The 23659-nt window shown below is 41.6% G+C and overlaps 1 protein-coding gene across 6 annotated transcripts in view; it reads right to left on the bottom strand.

Moving 5' to 3' along the window:
• The window catches only part of LOC140485708 (AP-3 complex subunit sigma-1), a 136427-nt gene that overhangs the window by 57576 nt on the left and 55192 nt on the right, over positions 1 to 23659 (bottom strand). For 5 of the 6 annotated variants that reach the window (XM_072584181.1, XM_072584165.1, XM_072584147.1 and 2 more), the window contains exon 5: positions 13693 to 13800. In XM_072584181.1, coding sequence (XP_072440282.1) covers positions 13693 to 13800 — 108 coding nt within the window. Of the gene's footprint in view, positions 1 to 3542; positions 5738 to 13692; positions 13801 to 23659 lie in introns of those variants that run through there. The other variant, XM_072584173.1, reaches the window with a different exon arrangement.

Raw genomic sequence — 23659 nt, 5'->3', positions numbered from 1 at the left:
CCTTTTGGAAGTCTAGATGGACCACATCCACTGGGTTTCCCTGGTCTAACCTTCTTGTCACCTCTTCAAAGAATACCAACAGGTTTGTCAGGCACGACATCTCCTTACTAAATCCATGTTGACTTGTTCTAATCAGACTCTGCTCTTTTAAGAATTTAGAAACCTCATCCTTAATGATGGATTCTAGAATTTTACCAACAACCAAGGTTAGGCTATATGGCCTATAATTTTCCATCTTTTGCCTTGATCCTTTCTTGAACAAGAGGGTTCCAACAGCAATCTTCCAATCGTCCGGGACTTTCCCTGACTCCAGTGACACTTGAAAGATCTCAACCAGTGCCTCCGCTATTTCCTCAGCCACCTCTCTCAGAACTCTAGGATGTATCCCATCGGGGCCAGGAGATTTATCAATTTTAAAACTTTTTAGCTTTTCTAGCACTTATCTCTTTTGTAATGGCAACCATACTCAACTCAGCCCCTGACTCCCTTTAATTGTTGGGCTATTACTCATGTCTTCCACTGTAAAAACTGACGCAAAGTACTTGTTAAGTTCTCCTGCTATTTCCTTATCTTCCATCACTCGGCTTCCAGCATCAGTTTGAAGTGGCCCAATGTCTACTTTTGCATGTTGTTTGTTACTTATATATTGAAAGAAACTTTTACTGTCATTTCTAATATTACTGGCTAGCATACCTTCATATTTGATCCTCTCCTTTCTTATTACTCTCTTTGTTATCCTCTGTTTGTTTTTGTAGACTTCCCAAACTTCTGATTTCCCACTGCTCTTGGCCACTTTATAGGATCTCTCTTTTTCTCTGATAGATTTCCTGACTTCCTTTGTCAGCCATGGCTGTCTAATCCCTCCCCGGATAATCTTTCTTTTCTTGGGGATGAACCTCTGTACAGTGTTCTCAATTATACCCACAAAATCCTGCCATTTTTGCTCTACTGTCTTCCCTGCTAGCCTCTGCTTCCAGTCTATTTTTGTCAGTTCCTCTCTCATGCCCTCATAATTACCTTTATTTAACTGTAACACCATTACATCCGATTTTGCCTTCTCTCTTTCAAACTCCAGACTGAACTCTACCATATTATGATCGCTGCTTCCTAAGGGTTCCCTTATTTTAAGATCTTTTATAAAGTCTGGTTCTGCAAAGCACTAGGTCCAGAATAGCCTGCTCCCTTGTGGGCTCCATGACAAGCTGTTCCAAAAAGCCATCCTGTAAGCATTCCATGAATTCCCTTTCTTTGGATCCACTGGCAACATTATTTACCCAGTCCACCTGCATATTGAAGTCTCCCATGATCACTGTGACCTTGCCTTTCTGACATGCCTTCCCTATTTTCCGGTACATGTTCCGTCCCTGGTCCTGACCACTGTTAGGAGGTCTGTACACAACTCCAATTATGGTTTTTTTGCCTTTGTGGTTCCTCAATTCCACCCACACAGACTCCACATCATCTGACGCTATGTCATTCAGTGCCATAGATTTAATTTTGTTCTTAACTAACAAGGCAACCCCACCCTCTCTGCCGACCTCCCTGTCTTTTCGATAAGTTGAAAATCCTTGGAGGTTTAACTGCCAGTCCTGACCCCCTGTAACCAAGTCTCTGTGATGCCTACCACATCATAATCATTCACTATGATCTGTGCCATTAGTTCATCTGCTTTGTTATGAATGCTACGAGCATTCAGGTAAAGTGCCTTAATGCTAACTTTCTTATCCTTAGAGATATTGAAAGTCATATGATGTCCTAAGTTATCCTTGCTTTTTTCTGCATTCCCAGTCTGCCTCAATTTTAAATCCGCCTGGACACATGCTGTCCTGCTGCTTATCTTTCCATTTAACGCCATACTCCCTGTCACTTTCACTTTCCCTTCCCCCCAACTCAGGAGTTTAAAGTCCTACTGACCACCCTATCTATCCTCTTCGCTAGAACATTGGTACCTGATCGGTTCAGGTGGAGACCGTCCCAACGGTACAGATCCCCCCTGTTCCAAAACTGATGCCAATGCCCCATGAGGTGGAAACCCATTTTCCCACACCAATCCCTTAGCCACGTGTTTACTTGCCTAATTTTCTTGTCCCTATGCCAATTGGCACGTGGCTCAGGCAGTAATCCGGAGATTATGACCCTCGAGGACCTTGTGCTTCAATTTCCTGCCTAGTGCTTCGTAATCCCCAAACAGGTCCTCCACCCTAGTCTTGCCTATGTTGTTAGTACCAACGTGGACCACAACAACTGGATCCTCCCCCTCCCGCTCCAATATCCTTTGGAGATGTCCTGCACCCTGGCACCGGGCAGGCAACACACCATGCGAGACTCCCGATCCGGCTTGCAAAGGATACTATCTGTCCCCCTAATTATAGAATCCCCTATAACCACTACTTGTGTATTAACTCCCCCCTCTTGAATGGCCTTCTGCACCATAGTGCCTTAGTCAGTTGGCTCATCCTGTCCAGAACTCTTTTCCTCATCCGAACAGGGAGCAAGAATCTCGTACCTGTTGGACAAGGTCAAGGGCTGAGGCTCCTCTACTCCTGAACTCAGGCTCCCCCTACCTGCCTCACTTACAGTCACACTCTGATGAGCCTGATCACTAGCTGAATGTGAATTACTTAATCTCCCAGGTGTGACTGCCTCCTGAAATAAAGCGTCCAGGTAACTCTCCCCCTCCCAGATGTGCCGCAGTGTTTGAAGCTCAGATTCCAGATCATCAACTCTGATCCGGAGTTCTTCCAGCAACCAACACTTGCTGCAGATGTGGTCACTGCCATTCACAATGGGATCAGCCAGCTCCCACATTATACAGCTACAGCACATCACCTGGACCTCAGAAAAATGAGGGGGATTCTCATAGAAAGTTATAAAATTCTAACAGGACTAGACAAGATAAATGCAAGAAGGATGTTCCTGATGACCAGGAAGTCTAGAACCAGGAGCCACTGTCTAAGAATACAAGGGGCATCATTTAGGACTGAGATAAAGAGAAGTTTCTTTACCCAGCGATTGAGAGCCTTCTTTGAGACCAAAATATTACATTTTCAATGAGTTGTATAAAGCTCTTAAAAGAGATTGAAGGGTATGGAGAGAAGGCAAGAACAGGCTACTGAGTTGGGATGATTAGTCATGATCATATTGAATGGCAGAACAGGCTTAGAGGACTGAATGGTCTACTTGCACACCTATTTTCTACATAACACAGATGCTTCCGTGAGATTTGATAAGTTGAGTGAGTGGGAAAATGCATGATGAAGTATAACGTGAATAAATGTGAAGTTATCCACTTTCGTACCAAAAAACAAGGAGGCCTTCCTACAATTCTGATTTGTATACTAAACTCCTGATTTTCAGTTTCCCTTGCAGCCTTTGTTAACAATGTGCGATTAATAAAAAATATCAATTAGGGCAATAGTTTATATAATTGAAATTAAAAAGCTTGTGCAATTTTCTACCTAAGCCTTCTACCTTTGTATTCTATCCCTATCCATCCTAAAATATCATATGCTAAAACCAAAGTATTAAACTATATTTCTTGATGTATAGACAGAGAATAAAAATCCTCAAAGGGCAGTTAAAGGACAATGCAAATTAAAAAGGAATACTAAGATTAAAATTTTAAAACATTTTCATTGCATGTTTGGTAGTCTTGGAAGGCTGATAAAAATGAAGCTTGTAAACATAAAGTGGAAACAATTAGTATTGTCGATCCATGCCAAATGCAAACTATGAAACTTAAAGCCATTAAGCAGCATCAGTTAAAATGTCAAGTTTTCCAAAGAGCTTTTAATCCACATAATTAACCATTTTAAACACACAGTCAGAAGTTCACCAACATTTGGTATAGTATTCCTCACTCTTTTGAAGCCAGTTTATTCTCCGTGTGAGATGATACTCAGTTTCTCAAGAGGTAAAAACTATTTTTTTTAGAAGTAGTAGTTTTCATTGTGTTTTCCCCCCAGTGACAAAGCATCTGCAGAATCCTGATCAGGAACCAACCCACATTTAACTTCCAGGCCCGGCCACACAAATGAACAAAAGCTTGTTTGGTCTGGTTTCCTTTGAACACAAGCTATTATCCATAGTTCAAAAGCCATCTTTAATGCACAGTTCCCAGTTCATAGTTCCAAACCAAAATTAATAAAACAAAACAATGAAAAATCAACAAAAATTTTAACATTTCAATCACTCCTTTTATTATCAAGTCATACATTCGACCCACTTTCTAATTTAAGATTTTTTGTAAGTATTTATCAAATTTATTTGTGGCTATCTAATATTTATGGTCAGTGGCTTTAAAGCTCACCAGTGGAAGCACTTTTTCTGATTCTATCTTATCAAACTCACTTATGTTAAAAGACTTTGAGCAGAATTTACTGTAACTGATGCAGGTTCAACCCATCAGTCAAAGAAACAGTGGGAAACCCACACGGCTCTGGCCAGCATCCAGGATCTAAGGGGTGGAACACCTTTTGGCATCTTTACAGTACACTAAAGACAGAGTGCACCACATAATCTTTGTAAGCTGTGCCCTGGATTACTGGAACAGGCAAAGAGGGAATATGATGTACATTGAGGAGCTGTGAAAGTGGCAACAGTCTTCGAAGAAGAAAGATGAGGACGCTGAGCAGAAGTATTACCTTACCTTATAGGGTACAGCAGGACAGATAGAACTTAACTGACAACCAGGCCCAACAGAACTGAGTCATGTGAAGTCATCATTTATTGAATGCAAACTTTGTATGTTGTAAAGAGCAGTAGCTCCTGTCTATTCCCAAATGAAAATGCAACATTTTTGTTTGTTCCTCCTTTGCTTATCCTTTGTGCAATAAAAGTTAAAGTTAACAAAGCAGAAGAATTTCAAAACATCTAATGTGCCCACATTCAAACTTGACAAAATGTGGTGTCAGAGAAAGTGTAACCTTGTATCAGACAGAATTCTGACATTGTGTGGCACCAAAGAAGGGTGGCTTTTCTAGTTTCATTCTTGCAGCAGCTACTAAAATGACAGCTGACCAAACAGGTATTCACATATATGCTTTTCCATCTAAAATGAGGTGTTACCCATGTCAATGTTTTTTTCCTTCCCACTACATCATGAGCAGTCCCAGGGTCCACAGGTGAGGCAGGGCCAGGGACCTGGAACCTGGAAACTGGAACCTGGAGCATAATGGCCTTGGAGGCTTGGCTGGACAACCCTGCAAGTGTTTGTGACTTGAGGAGTGAGGCATGCTGAAAGCCTGCTGGCTAAATGAAGGCTCTCCCTTCTCAGCTTGAACTTCTACAGGGTTGAGGGTTGCAGGTAGAATAAAAATAGATGTGCCAGTCACTTATGAAATGTCCTGAAAAACGAGATTATTGGTGAGCCTATATGTGGCTCCTCCTCCAGTTTGACGCATCCTGGAATAATGGAATACAGGACCAAATGTATTTCTGGCAGCTACTGAGTGCTCTGCTTGATCTGGGTTTCCAAAGCACTGACAGATTGACTGACACTGGAGACAGCGTAGTACAGATAGCATTGGTGGCCTTCTTCAACGTTTGATCGAGTTTATTGAGTGTCACTGAGAATCTGCCTGTTAATTCAGTGTCTGTATGTACATTTTGATGAGGCTATTAATGGCTGGCACCACAAGGTGAGAGATCTTGGCTTCTTCCTCAGACGTGGAGGAGGAGCTGGTAGTTGGAGGCACTGGCCTCTTGTAGGATGATATTGTTTGGATCCTGTTGGTGCCTGCAGCAGGCAAGAGAATGAATTAATTGCACAAAAGGGTAGAAGCTTGAGCATGTTAAAAATATGTTCACATTGGTGGCAATGGGACAGCAGCGTAGCACATCACAATGAATCTTGCTTGGTTGCCAGACATACAGGTCTCTGCATCATGTGAGCAGTCATAGCTTTTTCTCATAGATTCTCTCCTCAGTGTGAGGAAACAAATGTCAGTCAACCCAGCAAACATTTTGGTCCTTTCAGACCTACTGTGGGGCATTTCTTCCAGCAAGTGAGACAGGTTGACAATGAGCTTTGGAGCGAGGTTGGTGCAATAGCAGAACCAGAATGAGTGTGAGGCAGCAGAGAGAAGAGCAAAGAGGGCACATCCAGTACTGGTGTGTGCTCTTCCAGATTGTGGAAACTGCGCTAAACTGAGTCGCCATGTCAGATTAGGCTGACAGGGTGTGGTGCATGTTAGTTCTGGGGAAAGGGGATGGCCTCCTCCTCAAACAGTGCCCTGTCCATCATGATTTTGCCTCTGTCAATGTCTCTTACCATGTCCTTTGAAATTCTTCAGACATTCAAACTGAGAGAGGAATTCTTCACTTACAGCTCTTGAAATAGTGACATGCATGGCATGTATGCCAGAAGCTCCTCACACTAGTGCCATTGCTGAGCGCAAAATACAGCAAGTGTCGTGCTGTTGAGGCATGGTGCCTCCGTGGAGGTAACGTGATGACCAGCATAAAACTGCATGAGAAAGCTCTCTAAAAGCTCATCGGAGAAATCTTCTAGAAAGCTCTCCAGAATTGACAATCAGCCAAAGTTTGGCAAGATACAGCCCAAAATATCAGTTGATCATTTCAGGCAATTTTTATTTCCCATTACTGATCTCTCAGACTCTATCTCAATAGGAGAAATGCTTAATTTAGTTACTTTTCTGCTTTTTAATTGCTCAAAGAAACTTTATATAGCTGCTTATTTCTAGCTTCTATCTCTCGTACTTTAATTTATCTTTTACTGTGCTTTCATTTATTGTATGATGCTTTAATTTTTTTTATTCTTTCACAGTATGACAGAGTCACTGGTTAGGCCAACATTCATTGCCCATCCATAGCTGTCCCCAACAAAGAAATTAAGAGCTTTTGTTTTCAATTGAAGCATTCCATTTGCAGTAGGTAGACCATAATTCCATCAGGGAGGCAGTCCCAGGGTTTTGATCCAGCAACATTGAAGCAACGCCAATGTATTTCCAAGACAGGAATGTAGTCAGTTCTTTTGTCTATATTTTAATTGAGGCTGTAATGAAATCAGGAGCTCTATGGCTCTGGAAGAACCCAGAATTTCAGTGAGCAAATTATCCTTAGCAAGTGCTGCTTCTTAGCAGTTATTAACCCATTCCATAACTTGGGTGATGGCTGAGAGTAAACATTTAAGGCTTTAAATGTCCAGGTTGGATTTGTCCTGATTTTTCTGCGAGAACATACTTGAACAATTTTCCACAGCGTCAAGTAAATACCAGTGTCAGAGCTGTACTGGAACAGCTTGGTTATGGTGTTTGGCAAAGTCAGCCAATTTTTGATATCATGAAGTGAATTGAACTGGCTGAGACCTGGCAGCTACAATGTTGGAGACTTCTGGAGAGGCCAAGACCGACATCCACTTAACAATTCTGGCTGAAGATTGGTGCAAATGCTTCAGCCTTGTTTTTGCACCAGTGTGCTGGGCTCTCTAACATTGAAGATGGTGTCGTTTGTGAAGCTGCCTCCTCCAATGAGTTGCTTAATTGTCCAAAAACATTCACAAGTGAATGTGGTAGGATTGCAAAGCTTACATCTGATCCATTGGTTGTGGAATCATTTATCCTAACACTTGCTGCTTTGTGCTGTTTGACATACACAGTCCTTTCGACCAGACTGAAACCTAATTTTTAGGTTGCTGCTGTTGGCAAGACCTCCTGTACACTTCATTGAACCAGGATTGATCCCTTATCTCGATGGTAATTGTACAATGGGGAAATGCCATACCTTGAGAATGCAGTTTGCATTTGGACATAATTCTGCTGCCATTGATGGCCCACAGAGCCTCATGGATTCCTTGCTTTTGAGTTGCTCGATTTGTTCAAAGTCTATTCCATTTATTACGATGATCGTGCCATACCTCATGGTAAAAGGTATCCTCAATATGAAAATGAGACTCTGTCTTCATAAGGACTGCGTGGTAACCATTCCTACCGATGTTGTTTTGGATAGAAACGTGTGTGGCAGACTGGTGAATAAGAGGTCAAGTATGCTTTTACCTCACCAGCCACTGAAGACCCAGTCTAGCAGCTATGTCCTTTAACACTCAATCCTGCTCAGCCAGTAGTTATGCTACCAAGCCCCCCTCAGTGATGAATGTGAAAATCTGGAGCACATTCTGTATCCTTGCCACCCCATCTTTCCTCCTAGTGGTGTTCTGCATGGAAGAGTTCTGATTCATTCGCTATGGGAAGCTTGGTATGAGGTAGTCAGGTGTTTTCATTTCCATGACTAATCTGATGCAATGAAATGCAGAGTCATTGTTGAGGACTCACACAGCAACTCTCTGCTGGTTTATAACTGTGCTGTCACCTTTGCTGGGTCTATCCTGCCTGTGGGACAAGATACTCCCAGAGATAGGAATGGCATTGTCCAGGACAGAATCTGTAAGACACGATTTTGACAGTATAATTCTGTCTGATTGAAAGATAGCCCTCCAAATTTTAGCACTAGCCCCTGGATATTGGTCTGCAGGTTTGAGAGGGCTGAGATTTTTGTTGTTGTTTCCAGTGCCTAAACCAATGCCAAGTGGTCCTTCTGGTGCCATTCCTTTTTTTGAGGCTTTTTTTGCAGTTCATACAACTGAATACTTTACTAGGCCATTTCAGAGGACAGCTAAGAGTCGACCACATTGCTGTGACTCTGCAGTCACATGCAGGCCAGACCAGGTAAGGATGGCAGTGAACTGGATGGGTGTTTTTTCTTACCTATCATTAATAATCATAGAAAATGACTTTTCTTTCAATTTGATACCAACCTTTAACGGTTAGCCAGGCATGGCTTACTCTTTGTTACTGTATCTAATGTATCTTTGCTGACTGTTAAAATATCTTAAATGCGTGCTACTGCATTTCTCCTGATCTGCATCTCTACCTGCTTTCCCAGTTCAATATTTGTATCTCTGAAAAAATACCTCTTTATTTACAGTTCAGCCCCAGGGCCTCAGATGCATCTTCAAGTAGAGGAGAATGTAAGATTCAATCAGATTGAATTATTGCTCTTTTCTGAGATCATAAATGGATTCTGTTTCAATGCACCCCACTGGGTCTAGAATGGCATGCTCTCCGATTGACTGTAGAAAATGCTATGCCAAGAATTTTCCCTGTTCGTATTCACTGAACATAACAACGAAGGTATCGATGACAGAATTATTAAAACTCATCTGGTCATCTAATATGGAAACTTTTCCAAACTCAATCTTTTCTTCAAGTGAGTAAGGTGCTCACTAACATTCAGGGAGTCAGAACAAACAGACAAGCTCACGAAGAGGTATAGATGCAATCTGAGTTGTTACTGCCCAAGTTGCCACCTGATGGGGCTAGTTTCCCACTCTTTACAGAACACAGTTAATTTTTATTTGATCAATTTTCAATGAATTGAAGATCAGACTGGTTCTATAAAATAGATGTAAAAAGAAGACGTATGCTAAAATCTATGAGCAAAGAGTCTATCTTCAGGTTAAGGAAGATTATAATCAGTTACTAGAGAAACTGTTATAGTTATCAACTAGGAAGGAGAAGGTAGTGTAACTTGTAATTGAATCTGTGATGATGCTGTGGCTTTAAGTAGTTATTTTTGTTCTAGGATATTTTTTAAAAGAGAGGTTTTAAGACAGAGGTCGTAAGCAATCTAGTTGTAAAGTCAGTAAAGTAAACAACTTGAGGACTTGGCTTTTTAAAAAAATGTTAGAACAACAGAAGCAGCCTGAGTGGGTATGGTCAATCTCTCTCAGAACCAGGATTTTTAGTTTTAGCATTAGTAGTTTTTGCTGGAGTCGTAGCAGGGTTGGAAAGCAGTGGATCTCTCACAGTTGGTACACTCTCTCTCAGAACTGTCTTTCAATGCTCTTTCCTTCTGAATTGGAGAACTGCATGTGAGACAATCTGTTTGCTGTATTTGCCTTTTGCCAAAAGGTGTGTTTATGGGATATTGCTATATTGGAACAGTTAATTAGTAATAGTTACTGTACTATTGTTCTGTTAAGTTTGCCAGTAGAGTTAAGTTCTTCAAACTCCTCCCTTCTTTTGTTGTATTTTAACTATAGTGGATGAATAAAGTGTGTTTTACTTTAAATCTGTTAGTTTGACCAATCAAATTGCATCTTGAAAGCAACACCTTACATTTGCCTCAAAAATAAGAAAAAGTTAGGGTTCAGACTATCTTCTGAATAGTTTGAGGGGGTTTTGTCTGGTCCATAAATCCAAATATAAGACCACCACGTCAAGGAACGTAGCAAGGTTTGACTGGTACACATTGTCTGCTAAACTGTAGCAAGTTCAAAAGACCATTGTTTCAACTCTAACAAGTTCTAGTAGAGTCTAGAGTTGCAACATATATTCATGCTGCCATCAATACTAGGACCTGCATAGTGTTCTGTTGAAATCCTGAATTTTATTGCCATAGAGCAGCATTTGCAACAATCAGTCCTCTACTGATCCAATGGCAGACTAAACAGATACATTTCACTGATCATTTAGAAAAGCAACACACTACTTATTCTAGTTATCATTTTTCTATCTGGAGTAGGCCCAACATCTCAATGTAATAATAATGTGCATCTGTAGAACAGAAGGAAAGTTTAACTGAAATTGTCCAGAAAAGTTCAAAAAGCCACACATGACACTAGGAAACTCAAAACAAAAGCCTCCACCCTATCCCACCAAACCCTTTCAACCAAGTGATTCAACATTGCTCCAAAGCAATATAAAATAAGATCATAGACAGATAAATGTAAAAAAGAAATCAAGCCTGTGCTCCTCAACCATCTTTTGTTTCAGTACTTGAACTTGTTACCTCCAAGCTATAAAATATGTTTGGGCGGCACGGTGGCACAGTGGTTAGCACTGCTGCCTCACAGCACCAGAGACCCAGGTTCAATTCCCACCTCAGGCAACTGTCTGTGTGGAGTTTGCACATTCTCCCTGTGTCTGCGTGGGTTTCCTCCGGATGGTCCGGTTTCCTCCCACAGTCCAAAGATATGCAGGTTAGGTGAATTGGCCATGCTAAATTGCCTGTAGTGTTAGGTGCATCAGTCAGAGGGAAATGAGTCTGGGCGGGTTCCTCTTCGGAGAGTCAGTGTGGACTTGTTGGGCCGAGGGGGCTGTTTCCACACTAAGTAATCTAATCTACTTCAAGGGGTTCCATTATTTTAACATAATTAGCTAGATTGTTAGGTCAATCCATTGATGAATGAACAATAAAATAAATAAACTGGAGTAGTTTCTACTGTAAGATTTTTAAAAATTAAATCTGCTTTACTGAAATCTTATCTTTAGATCTAACACCTTTAATTATTGTGTTTTCTTACAAAAAATGAATGTGGGAAGGATGGATCATATCTGAAAATAAAATGCTAAATCTGTGCTACTTATTTTTCCTTTCACTTAGTCTTTCATTTAGTCTTTCATTTAGCAGTCAAAGAAGAGAACTGTAACTTAATGGGAATGGGAAATAATGACAAAATGATAAGGACAGACAGATCAATCAGTACGAAAGGGATATTAACATCAATTGAATTTTAGTCAGATACCAAGTGACTTGATTGCAATTGAGATCAAGTTATATGCAGAGAAAGACAGAGCCACAGGCATAGAGGGATTAGTGTCGAATTGCTCTAGCAAAGAGTCAACATAAATGTAATGAGCTCAATGACGTCCTGTAATGTAAATACTTCGATCGCTGCTTTGAAGTGGAAAACACATATTTTAGTCTTCTGTTTCAAGTAATTACAACTGTTTGTAATTGCCATTAGTAATAATTTTAAAAATGCAGACAAGTGATTCAATTCACGTGAATAAAATTTCATTTAAACAAGGCAACTTCTTTTTAAAAAGATACTATCCTGAACTAGTAAAACTTTTCACAGAGGATGCTAATGCAGAACTATTGTCTGAGCAGTAAACACCCAATGGCATCTTGCTCGAATAATGACTATTTGTGCTCAAAATTCAATAGTGAATGTGAGTACGTTATTGGATCAGAAATTGGCTAGCTGAAAGAGGACAGAGAGTAGTGGTTGATGTGTAATGTTCATCCTCCAGCTCAGTTACCAGTGGTGTGCCATAAAGATCTGTTCTGGGGCACTGCTGTTTGTCATTTTTATTAACGATCTGGAGGTAGGCATAGAAAGATGGGTTAGTACATTTGTGGATGACACTAAGGTAGGCAGAGTTGTGGAAAGTGCCAAAGGATGCTGGGCAGAGAAGTAGTAAATGGAGTTTAATGCGGAAAAGCGTGAAGTAGTTCACTTTGGAAGAAGTAACAGGAATGCAGAGTACTGGGCTAATGGTAAAATCCTTGGCAGTGTAGATGAATAGCGAAATTGCTTTGTCCAGGTGCATAAATCCCGAAAGTTGCCACCCAGGTTGATAGAGTTGTTAAGAAGGCATTTGGTGTGCTGGCGTTTATTGGTAGGGGGATTGAGTTTCGGAGCCACAGGTCATGCTTCAGCTGTACAAGACACTGGTAAAGTCGCACCTGGAGTACTGTGCGCCGTTCTGGTCACCGCATTACATAAAGGATGTGAAAGCTTTGGAAAGGATTCAAAGTGATTTACTAGGATGTTGCCTGGTATGGAAGGAATGTCTTACGAGGAAAGACTGAGGGAACTGAGGTTGCTTTCATTGGACAGAAGAAGGTTGAGAGGCGACTTAATGGAGATGTATAAGATAATCAGAGGATTAGATAGGGTGGACAGTAAGAGCCTTTTTCCTCAGATGGTGAAGGCTAACACAAGAGGACATAGCTTTAAATTGAAGGTGATAGATTTAGGACAGATATCGGGGTAGTTTCCTGACTCAGAATAGTAGGGGCGAAGAACGGTCTGCCTGCAACAGTAGGGGACTTGACGACATTAAGGGCATTTAAATAGGCATTGGACATACATATGGATAATAATGGAATGGTGTAGGTTAGATGGGCATCAGATTAATTTCACAGGTCAGTGCAACATCAAGGGCTGAAGGGCATGTACTGCACTGTAATGTTCTATGTTCTGTGTTATTTGATCATGGTGAATGTCGTGATTCAGTTTGATCTTGTACCATCATTCACACCTCCTATATCTGTTGCTGAAAACAGCCACCAGTGCTGGTCTTGGTTTATTTCCTTTTCCTCTCTAACCCAGAAGCACCAAGGACAACTGCTAATATTGTCAAGGTTGAGACCAAATCAACTTGACACAGATTGAGCATGAAATTGAAAACTATTTTAAATTGGCAGAAACCTAGAAAAATTGACCAAGTGAAGTACCATCATGGCATTTCTCTTTTTAATAATCATTTATGCTCAATGCACTTTTAGTTTGTTCTAACCAGCCTCTTAAACTTTGTAGGCTTATAGAAGTAAACTGCCAAATCATAAATCTTCCAGTTTAGCACACAGGCAAATTGATTCATGCAACTTATACCCGCAAAGCTTTAGCACTAAACTGTGGACACTTTATAGTCATGTTCCAACTGATAAGTAGGCATTTTACAATGCCTTGTCAGTGTTGTTGACTTGTCACACAGTGCAACTATCCAAATGGTCATTCAGGAGCTTTTGTTTTGAAAAAGCACAGTAAGCAAGCTGGCTGTTACCACTAAAGAATAAGATATCACAGAAGGCACAAGAAACATGCAGGATCCAAAACCATGCGAGCTGGAAGACATTTCAAATAATGTGCAAAGGTCTTACCTCAGATTTTTCCATTTTGTTTTGTGCATCAATTTGAGTTACTATTTCATTCATATTGGTCTCTAGAACCATTCCTCCCATTACCATTTCAGCCAAAATGTTGTGAACCTTAAGAAGAAATAAATGGACATTAGCAAAAGGCCGCACAAACGTTTTAGGATACCATCTGCAAGCTTAAAAACTGTATAATTTATAAGGATTTGGGAGTATGAAACTCTATTGAAGTGTGGAAGATGATTGATGCATTTGATACTGCAGAACTTGAATATTGATCAAGGCATCTTGAACTCATCAGGATCATTCGCAAGAGTACTGAAGTGAAGGGGAACAACATTTTTATACTGTGTTAGAACAAAACACTATTTAGTTGTCTGACTGATTGAGGCAGGTGGTGCACATGTTCTGTCTGTAAAGGATAGGTCTCTCTATATTAACGTACGTAGCTTTGAGTACCACACTAAGATTCCAACTGACAATCCTAAATTTTGTTTGCATAATTTTTAGCATATTCAGTTATTTAGTGAATGCTGTCCAATTGCGAAATCACATCTAATTTTGGACACAACATTTAGTGTTTTGCAAGCAGAGACTGGATGAACAGAATCAGTTGCGAATGACTACAGAGACATGCTATTTGAAGTGACCCCATCTATCAGTCTTTGAATGTACCCCTAAATACCAAGGAACACTCCAGTATAGAAATTCATATACTATATTAGTTATCTGTGTTTCAAGCTGCTAAAATGCAGTTTGCAGTTAACAGAAAGCAGTCTTCAAACCAAAAATCATCCTCCCATCATATAAATTAGTCATGCAGTACATAAATTTCAATGTCAGTACAACATTTGTGCAGGCAACTCTATTACTACAATCACCAGGGATCTAATACTGGATACACTCTCAAACCCTGTATAGTTTTCTCTCTTCAAATCAGGCTCAACAACACAAAGAAAGCAAGCATGATCACAAACTAGGGCATCACAGGCTGAGGGGTGACCTTATAGAGATTTAGAAAATCATGAGGGCATGGATAAGCTAAATAGGCATTGTCTTTTCCCCCAGGGTGGGTAATTCTATAAAACAAGAGGGCATAAGTTTAAAGTAAGAGGGCAAAGATTTAAAAAGGACCTAAGGGGCAACTTTTTCATGCAGACGATGGTGAATATATGGAATGAGCTGCCAGAGGAGAAGTGGTGGAGGCTGATACAATTACAAAATGTATATGACAAGGAAGGGTTTAGAGGGATAAGGGCCAAATGCTGGCAAACGACACTAGATTAATTGAGGATATCTGGTCGGCATGGGCGAGATGGACCGAAGAGTAAATTTCCATGCTGTATATCTCAAACAAAAAGAAGGCCTACATTTATTTGCATTATATTTCCTTACTCATGAAAGTTTGCGAGAAACCACTCACAGTCAGGTTATAGGGATTACCCAATTTGGAACCCGATATTTGCAACGCAAACCATCGCAAATGAACACCAAGAATTCCAATTACAATCTCACATGCTTCCAGCTGCCATAAAACAATGGTTTAAAAATCTAATACAAAGTAAGATCAAAGAGTTCTTAAATATCGATTAGAATGGCTACTTGAACAAGTCTCTTCTTATCAGATGAGGAGAAAGTGAGGATTGCAGATGTTGGAGATCAGAGCTGAAAATGTGTTGCTGGAAAAGCGCAGCAGGTCAGGCAGTATCCAAGGAGCAGGAGAATAGAATTTCAAGAAGAAGGGCTCATACCCGAAACGTCGATTCTCCTGCTCCTTGGATGCTGCCTGACCTGCTGTGCTTTTCCAGCAACATATTTTCAGCTCTTCTTATCAGAAGTTTGAATCAAGAAGCTCAAGCTAAGTGAGCTGCTTTTTCTGGATGCTGTCAAGTTTCTTGAGTGTTTTTCAAACTGCACTCATCCAGAACAACTGGACAGTATTCCATCACACTTTGAAGTTAAGGCCTTGTAAATGGAGAACAGACATTGTGATTTATGTGTCAAGTCATGAGCCTCTGACCTACTCCGTAGCCACACTAATTTGGAATATAGAAAAATACAGCACAGAACAGGCTTTTCAGCCAATGATGTTGTGCCGAGGATTACTCCTAATCTAAAATAAAATAACCTAACCTACCCTGCTGCTTCCCCCCCACTACACAATTCACTGCGGTCCAAGTGCACGTCCAGCAGTCGCTTAAATGCCCCTAAAGACACTGCTTCCACCACCCCCGCTGGCAACGCATTCCATGCATTCACAACTCTCTGCGTAAAGAACCTACCTCTGACGTCTCCTCTATACCTTCCTCCTAATAATCTTAAAACTATGACCCCTCGGGCCAGTCAATCCTGCCCTGGGGAAACGTCTCTGGCTATGGACTCTATCCATGCCTCTCATTACCTTGTATACCTCAATCAGGTCATTTCTTCCTCCTTCTCTCCAGAAAGAAAAGTCCGAGCTTAGTCAACCTCTCTACGTAAGACAAGCCCTCCAGTCCAGGCACCATCCTGGTAAACCTTCTTTGTACCGTCTCCAAAGCCTCTGTATCTTTCCGATAATAGGGTGACCAGAACTGGACACAATATTCTAAGTATGATCTCACCAGGGTCTTGTACAGTCATAGAGATGTACAGCATGGAAACAGACCCTACGGCCCAACCAGTCCATGCTGACCAGATATCTCAACCCAATCTAGTCCCACCTGTCAGCACCCAGCCCATATCCCTCCAAGCCTTCCTATTCATATACCCATCCAAATGCCCCTTAAACGTTGCAATTATACCAGCCTCTACCACTTCCTCTGGCAGCTCATTCCATACGTGTACAACCCTCCGTGTGAAAAAGGTGCCCCGTAGGTCTCTTTTATATCTTTCCCCTCTCATCCTAAACCTATGCCCTCTAGTTCTGGACTCCCCCACCCCAGGGAAAAGACTTTGCCTATTTACCCTACCAGGCCCCTCATAATTTTGTAAACCTCTAGAAAGTCACTCCTCAGCCTCCGACGCTCCAGAGAAAACAGCCCCAGCCTGTGCAAGCCTCTCCATATAGGTCAAAACCTCCAACCCTGGCAACATCCTTGTAAATCTTTTCTGAACCCTTTCAAGTTTCACATCTTTCCAACAGGAAGGAAACCAGTATTGCATGCAATATTCCAAGTGGCCTAACCAATGTCATGTACAGCCGCAACATGACTTCCCAACTCCTGTACATGTGCAGCAAAACATCACAGCTCTTAAACTCGATCCTCTGTTAATGAAAGCCAAAACACCATATGCTTTCTTAACAACCCTAACAACTTTGGAATGATCTATGCACTTGAATACCAAGATCCCTCTGTTCCTCCACACTACCAAGAATCCTGTTTTTAATCCTCTATTCAGCATTCAAATTCCACCTTCCAAATTGCATCACTTCACATTTATCCAGGTTGAACTTCATCTGCCATTTCTCAGCCCAGCTCTGCATCCTGTCTATGTCGTGCTGCAGCCTGCAATAGCCCTCGATACTATCAATGGCACCTCTAACTTTTGTGTCATTGGCAAATTTACTAATCCACCCCTTAACCTCCTCATCCAAGTCATTTATAAAAACTACAAAGAACAGAGGCCCAAGACACTGCAGGACACCACTCACCACTGACCTCCAGGCAAAATACTTTCCATTTACAACCATCTACAGCCATCTTTGCCTTCTGTCATCTGACCAATTCTGAATCCAGACAGCCAAATCTCCCTGTATCCCACACCTCATGACTTTATGAATGAGCCTACGACGGGGAAGCTTATCAAATGCCTTTGAAGTCCATATATATTACATCCACTGCCTGACCTTCGTCGACCTGTTTTGTCATCTCCTCAAGGAACTCAGTAAGATTTGTGAGGCATGACCTGTCCCTCACAAACCCATGCAGACTGCCTTTAATCACACTATGCTTTTCCAAATAGTCATAAATCCTATCCTTCAGAATTCTTTCCAAAACCTTGCTGACCACAGATATAAGACTGTAATTGCCAGGGATTTCTCTATTCCCCTTCTTGAAAAAAGGAACAATATTTGCCTCCCTCCAATCCTCCGGTACGACTCCTGTGGAGAGTGAGGAAGCAAAGATCTTCGCCAGTGGCTTAGCAACCTCCTTTCTCACTTTCCAGAGCAACCTAGGATAAATCTGGTCTAGCCCTGGGGACTTGCCAATCTTAATGTTTGCCAACATTTCCAGCACATCAACTTCATCAATCTTGATCTGTTCAAGCCTGTTTCCCAGTTCCTCAAAGTTCTCATTCACAACAAGATCCCTTTCCTTCGTGAAAACCAAAGCAGAAAACTCATTTAGGGCTGCCCCTACCTGCTCAGACTCCACGCACAAGTTTCATACGCTATCCCGCACTGGCCCTTCCTTCTCCCTGATCATCCTCTTATTCCTCACATGAGTAAAATGCCTTTGGGATCTCCCTGATCCTTCCTGCCAACCCTTTTTCATGCCCCCTCCTGGCTCTCCTCAGTCCATTTATGAGCTCCTTTCTTGTAAGCCTGTAATACTCTAAAGCTGTGCTAGATCCTTGCTTCCTCCACCTTACGTAAGCTGCCTTCTTCCTTTTGATAAGAAGCTCCTCTGTTCTCATCATCCAAGGCTCTTTAGTCTTACCCCTTCTTGCCTGTCTCAGAGAACAAATTTGTGCATCATTCGCAACAATTGCTCCTTAAAACAGTCTCCACCTGGCTGTTGTGCACTTTCTGTGGAACAATTGCTCCCAATCTGTACTTCCCAAATCCTGTCTGATAGCAATATAATTTCCTTTGCCCCAATAAATAATCTTCCCTTGGTAACTGCTGTTTCCCTCTCCAAGGCCAAGGTAAATGTGAGGCAGTTGTGGTCACTGTCGCCAAAGTGTTTGCCCACCGCAGGATCTGACACCTGTCCTGGCTCACTGCCAAGCTCCAAATCCAAAATGGCCTCTCCCCTTATCGGCCTGTCTACATACTGAGGAAGGAAACACCCCTGAACACACCTGACAAAAACAGCTCCATCCAAACCATCTGCACTAATGGGGTTCCAGTCAATAGTGGGAAAGTTGAACTCACCCATAACAACCACCCCGCTACATCTGCATTTTCCAAAATCTGCCTGGCTATGAGTTCTTTAATCTCCCTACTGCTATTAGGGGGTCTACAGAAAACCCCCAGTGAGGTGGCTGCTCCCTTGCTGTTCCTAACTTCCACTCATATTGACTCAGTAGACAAACCTTCCACAACAACCTTCGTTTCTGTAGCTGTGATGCACTCTCTGATTAGCAATGTGACACCCCTTCCTCTTTTTCTACCCACCCTTTTCTTTTTAAACATTCTAAACCCTGGAACATCTAGCAACCATTCCTGCCCTGTGGAACCCATGTCTCCAAGTATAGTTCCAAGTACTGATCCATGCTCTAAGTTCATCACTCTTACTTCTGACACCCCTTGCGTTAAGCAGGGTTTAGAATGTTTAAAAAGAAAAGGGTGGGTAGAAAAAGAGGAAGGGGTGTCACATTGCTAATCAGAGAGTGCATCACAGCTACAGAAACGAAGGTTGTTGTGGAAAGTTTGTCTACTGAGTCAGTATGAGTGGAAGTTAGGAACAGCAAGGGAGCAGCCACCTCATTGGGAGTTTTCTGTAGACCCCCTAATACTTTAACTGATCTCTTTGTTTCATCACATGAAAAACTTTCCTGACCGATTCACTACATCCTATCACTGCCCCATCTACAACTACCCCCTCTCTCAGATATGTAGCTCTGTTCCCACCCCCTTGCCAAATTAGTTTAAACCCTCCCGAACCACACACACAAATCTCCCACCCAGGACATCTGTGCCCCTCCAGTTCAGGTGCAACCTATCCTTCTTGTACAGGTCCCACCTTCCCTAGAAGGCATCGCAATGGTCTAAGTATCTGAAGTCCTCCCTCCTGCACCAGCCTCGCAGCCACATGTCAAGCTGCGCTCGTTGACTGTTCCTCACTTCACTGCCTTGCAACACTAGTGGCAAACCTGAGATCACTACCTTGCAACACTAGTGGCAAACCTGAGATCACTACTCTACTCACCCTACTCTGCAGCTTCCAACCTAACTCTTTGTAGTCACTTTTCACATCCTCAATCCCTTTCCTGGCTATATCATTGGTGCCAATATGTACCACAATTTCTGGCTGCTCACCCTCCCCCTTCAGAATCCTCTAAACCCGATCGGCAACATCCTGGATCCTGGCACCAGGGAGGCAACATACCTTCTGGGAGTCCCATTCCTATCCACAAAATCTCCTGTCAATCCGTCTAACTATTGAGTCCCCTACCACTAGAGCTTTTCTATTCTTCCTCCCTTCCCTTTTGAGCCTCAGTGCCAGAGACCTGACAATTATGGCTTTCCCCTGGCAGGCCGTCCCCACTAGCAGCATCCAAAACTGTACACTTATTGCTGAGGGGAACAGCCACGGGGATCCCTGCTCTGTTAGTCCTCTTTCCTCCCCCTGACTGTAACCCAGCTGTCCTTATCCTGTGTCTGAGGAGTGACCACCTCCCTGTACATCCTCCCAATTTCTCCCTCAGCCTTTCGGATGATCCGCAGTTCATCTAGCTCCAGGTCCAGTTCCCCAACTCAGTTTTTGAGGAGCTGGAGTTGGGTGTGGTTGGCAGAAACGTGTAGTGTCTCTCATCTGCCACATTCTGCAGGAGGAACATGCAACTGCCTTATCACCCATACCCCGCTAATCTGAAAGCCCACACAGGACTAAACAAGGAAGAGAAGAAAACTTTAAAAATGAGAAAACCTGAAAACTTACCAAGTTTACAGACTCTTAGCAAAGTTAGGAAAGGTGGGTGGGATGGAGGCCCTACAGTGTAGGGTCTCCGGTTTAGATCTCACCCACTCAAAAACTTCCCACAGCCCTTGCTTTCTCCGCCCTCTCTCCTTGCTACTCTACTCAAAATGGAGGCCCGACTTTCAAGGTAAGTCTCTTGTTAAGTGGGAAAAACTGACTTACACGGCAGTCCTCGCTTCTGTCCGCCCTCTCTCCTTGCCGCTTTGTTCAAAGTTGCCCAGTTCAGCTTCTGGTTAATGGAAACCTCAGGATGTTTAGAATTGATAATGCCATTAAGTTTCAAGAGGAAATAATCAAATTCTCTCTTTTTGGAGATGGCCATTTTTGACACACCAGTCAATAATATTTGCCATTAGGTTTTGTGGCACTGGGACATCAGCTGCTTCAGTACTTGAATGATTATGAATGATTCACCGATTACCCTGCATTCCCGATCTGATTTCATGATGAAAAAAAAAACATTGATAGAGATGTTTCAGGGCTTAATATCTTTACAGTATCTATAGCCTTCAGCCATTTCTTGAAATCACATGGAATAAATCTAATTGGCTAGCATCAGTGATGCTGGGTTCTTCAAGTGAAGGACTAAGTCCACTTAGGTTTTTGCACAAATGTGCTGGACTCATGCATCACTAAAGATGGAGATATTTGTGGACTGTCTTTTTTTGAGTTGTTTAATTGTCCACCTTCATTCACAACTAGATTTGACAGTACTGCAGAGCTCAGATCTGATCTGTTGGTTGTGGAATTGCTTAACTCAGTCTATCACAGTACTTCCACAGTTTGCAAGGAGGAGGGCATGCCACTATCTACATCATTGGAACTGTGGCGGAGATGGTTGAGAGCATCATGTTCCTAGGAGTGACGATCACCTACAATCTGTCCTGGACCACCCATGTTGATGTGATTGTCAAGAATTGCCTAAGGAAATTTGGCATGTCCATAAGGACTCTCACCAAGCTCTGAAGAAGAGTCTACACTCAAAATATTAGCTTGCTTTCTCTCCAGAGATGCTGCCTGACCTGCTGTGATGTCCAGGATTTTTTGTTTTCAGGACTCTCACCTCTTTTATTGATGCCCCATAGAAAGCATTCTATCTGAATGCATCGCAGCTTGGTGATGGCAACTGCTCTGCCCAGGACAGTAAGAAACTATAAAGTGTTATGAACACAGTACAGTCTATCACATAAACCAACCTTCCATCCACGACTCCATCTACAGTTTTCGCAGTCTTATGAAAGACGACTCCCACCGCAGTTATAATCTTACCCACCCTCTTCTGTCAGGCAGAAGATACAAAAGCTTAAACACATGTATCAATAGGTTTAAGAACAGCTACTTCCTTGCTGTTATTAGACTTCTGAATGGACCTCTCAAATTTCAAATCTAATGCTGGTCTTGCTTTTTGTGTATGTTCTTTGCAGCCATACCTTTGTATTCCTCGAGCTGTTCTATCACCTATAATCTCTACATGGTATGATCTGTCTGTACTGCACACAAAATAAAAATTTTCACAGTACCAATTTACATGTCACAATAGTAAACCAAATCAAATCAAATGTAGAGAGCTGCACCGGTGACATGTAAATTGGGAAGAATAAAGCAAACAGATTTTTCCTTCATTGAAGAGAAAAATAGAGTTAACATTTCCAGTTCTGACTAAAGGTCATTGGAGTCAAAACATCAACTCTATTTTCTCTCCACAGATGCTGCCAGATCTGATGAGTTTCTCCAGCACTTTCTGTCCTTGTTTCAGATTCCCAGAATCCACAGTTCTTCATTTTATTATTTCTTCATTGGCTTGCTCACTATCTGCCATTCATCCAGTCTACCAGCTGTGTCCTTTAGGAATTAAGTCAATTAAGTCAGTAGTAGTGTTACACAGTCAGTTTTGGTGATGAACAATGAAGCTCTCCACCATATACCTTGTGTCCTTGACACCCTCATGTTACTTCCAAATTGTGTTCAGTATGGGGAAATACAAATTCATCAAATGGGGGTTTGGGAGATTTTGGGATGGGGGGGCACAGGGTGGTGATGTTGTGCTGCAAATTAATGCTGGAAATGAAGCTTCACTAGCTCTGAATAGAAAAGCTATAGAAAAATTGTCAGGTAGATTAAGATAATATGTTAGCATTACGCTGTTGTCAAAAAGTTATAAACAGTCTATCTCTTCCAGGATTCCTATATAGTCCAGTGGGTATAGTAAGTCACCAACAAACTTAGACACAAGGAAGCAGATATAATATTTTGATAAACTTGAACTGTAAATCAAGTATTTTCTTATGGAAGACAAACATTAGGAAGCTGTTTTCTTCTCTGAAAGATGGTACAATTGTAATAGGTAGGTATCAAGGAATTTTAGAGTTTATTCCTCAACAGCAATAAATCTGCCTTTCAATTCAGGAGCAAATTGTTACCAATGAGTCTTTCTTATATTAAGCCTATAAACAAGTCACAAGACTAGACATTTGACAGACTGTGCATTTATATTCCTAGGCAAATTTTTACACATGACAGCTTACACATGACAACTTTTTCTAGAGTGATTTTGTTTAGATTCTGTTAAACTCTTTAATGAAAATTAACTACAAACCCTGTATTTTCAGCACCGTTGCAATGAAAGTATGACTGCAAATGTATTTTGGGTCTCCTCTAGTTTTTCCAATAAACTTAAAATTTCTCAAAGCTGTAATAAAATATTACAATTACAAATCATGTTACGCAAGCACCATTAAGAGAATACTTGAATAGCCCAAGTCCAAAAAGATAGTAATTGATACATGGAGCAGGCATCACATCAAAGGGGTAATAAATGTCAACAGCGCTCACCACTCTTCTAGGATTTGTTGTATGATAGATACTAACCATATAGTTAATATTTTACACAACGGGCATAGAGAATAATAGAATTTTACAGCACAGTAAGTCATTTGACCCATCATGCCTGTACAGCTCACAAAACAGCCACCCAGCTAACCACATCTCTGTGTCCCTACAATATGGCAGTTTGATCCCACAATAGTCTATAAAATACTTAGAAAGTCTCTTTTTTTTTGCTGTAATTTAAATTCTTAAATGCCCAAACTAAGCATTTAAAGAAATCATATTTATATTTATCAAGA

The sequence above is a fragment of the Chiloscyllium punctatum genome, chromosome 2 (assembly GCF_047496795.1).
Source record: "Chiloscyllium punctatum isolate Juve2018m chromosome 2, sChiPun1.3, whole genome shotgun sequence".
NCBI lineage: Eukaryota > Metazoa > Chordata > Chondrichthyes > Orectolobiformes > Hemiscylliidae > Chiloscyllium > Chiloscyllium punctatum.
Note: the sequence above shows the minus strand (reverse complement) of the source record. Positions and strands in the feature narration are given on the sequence as shown.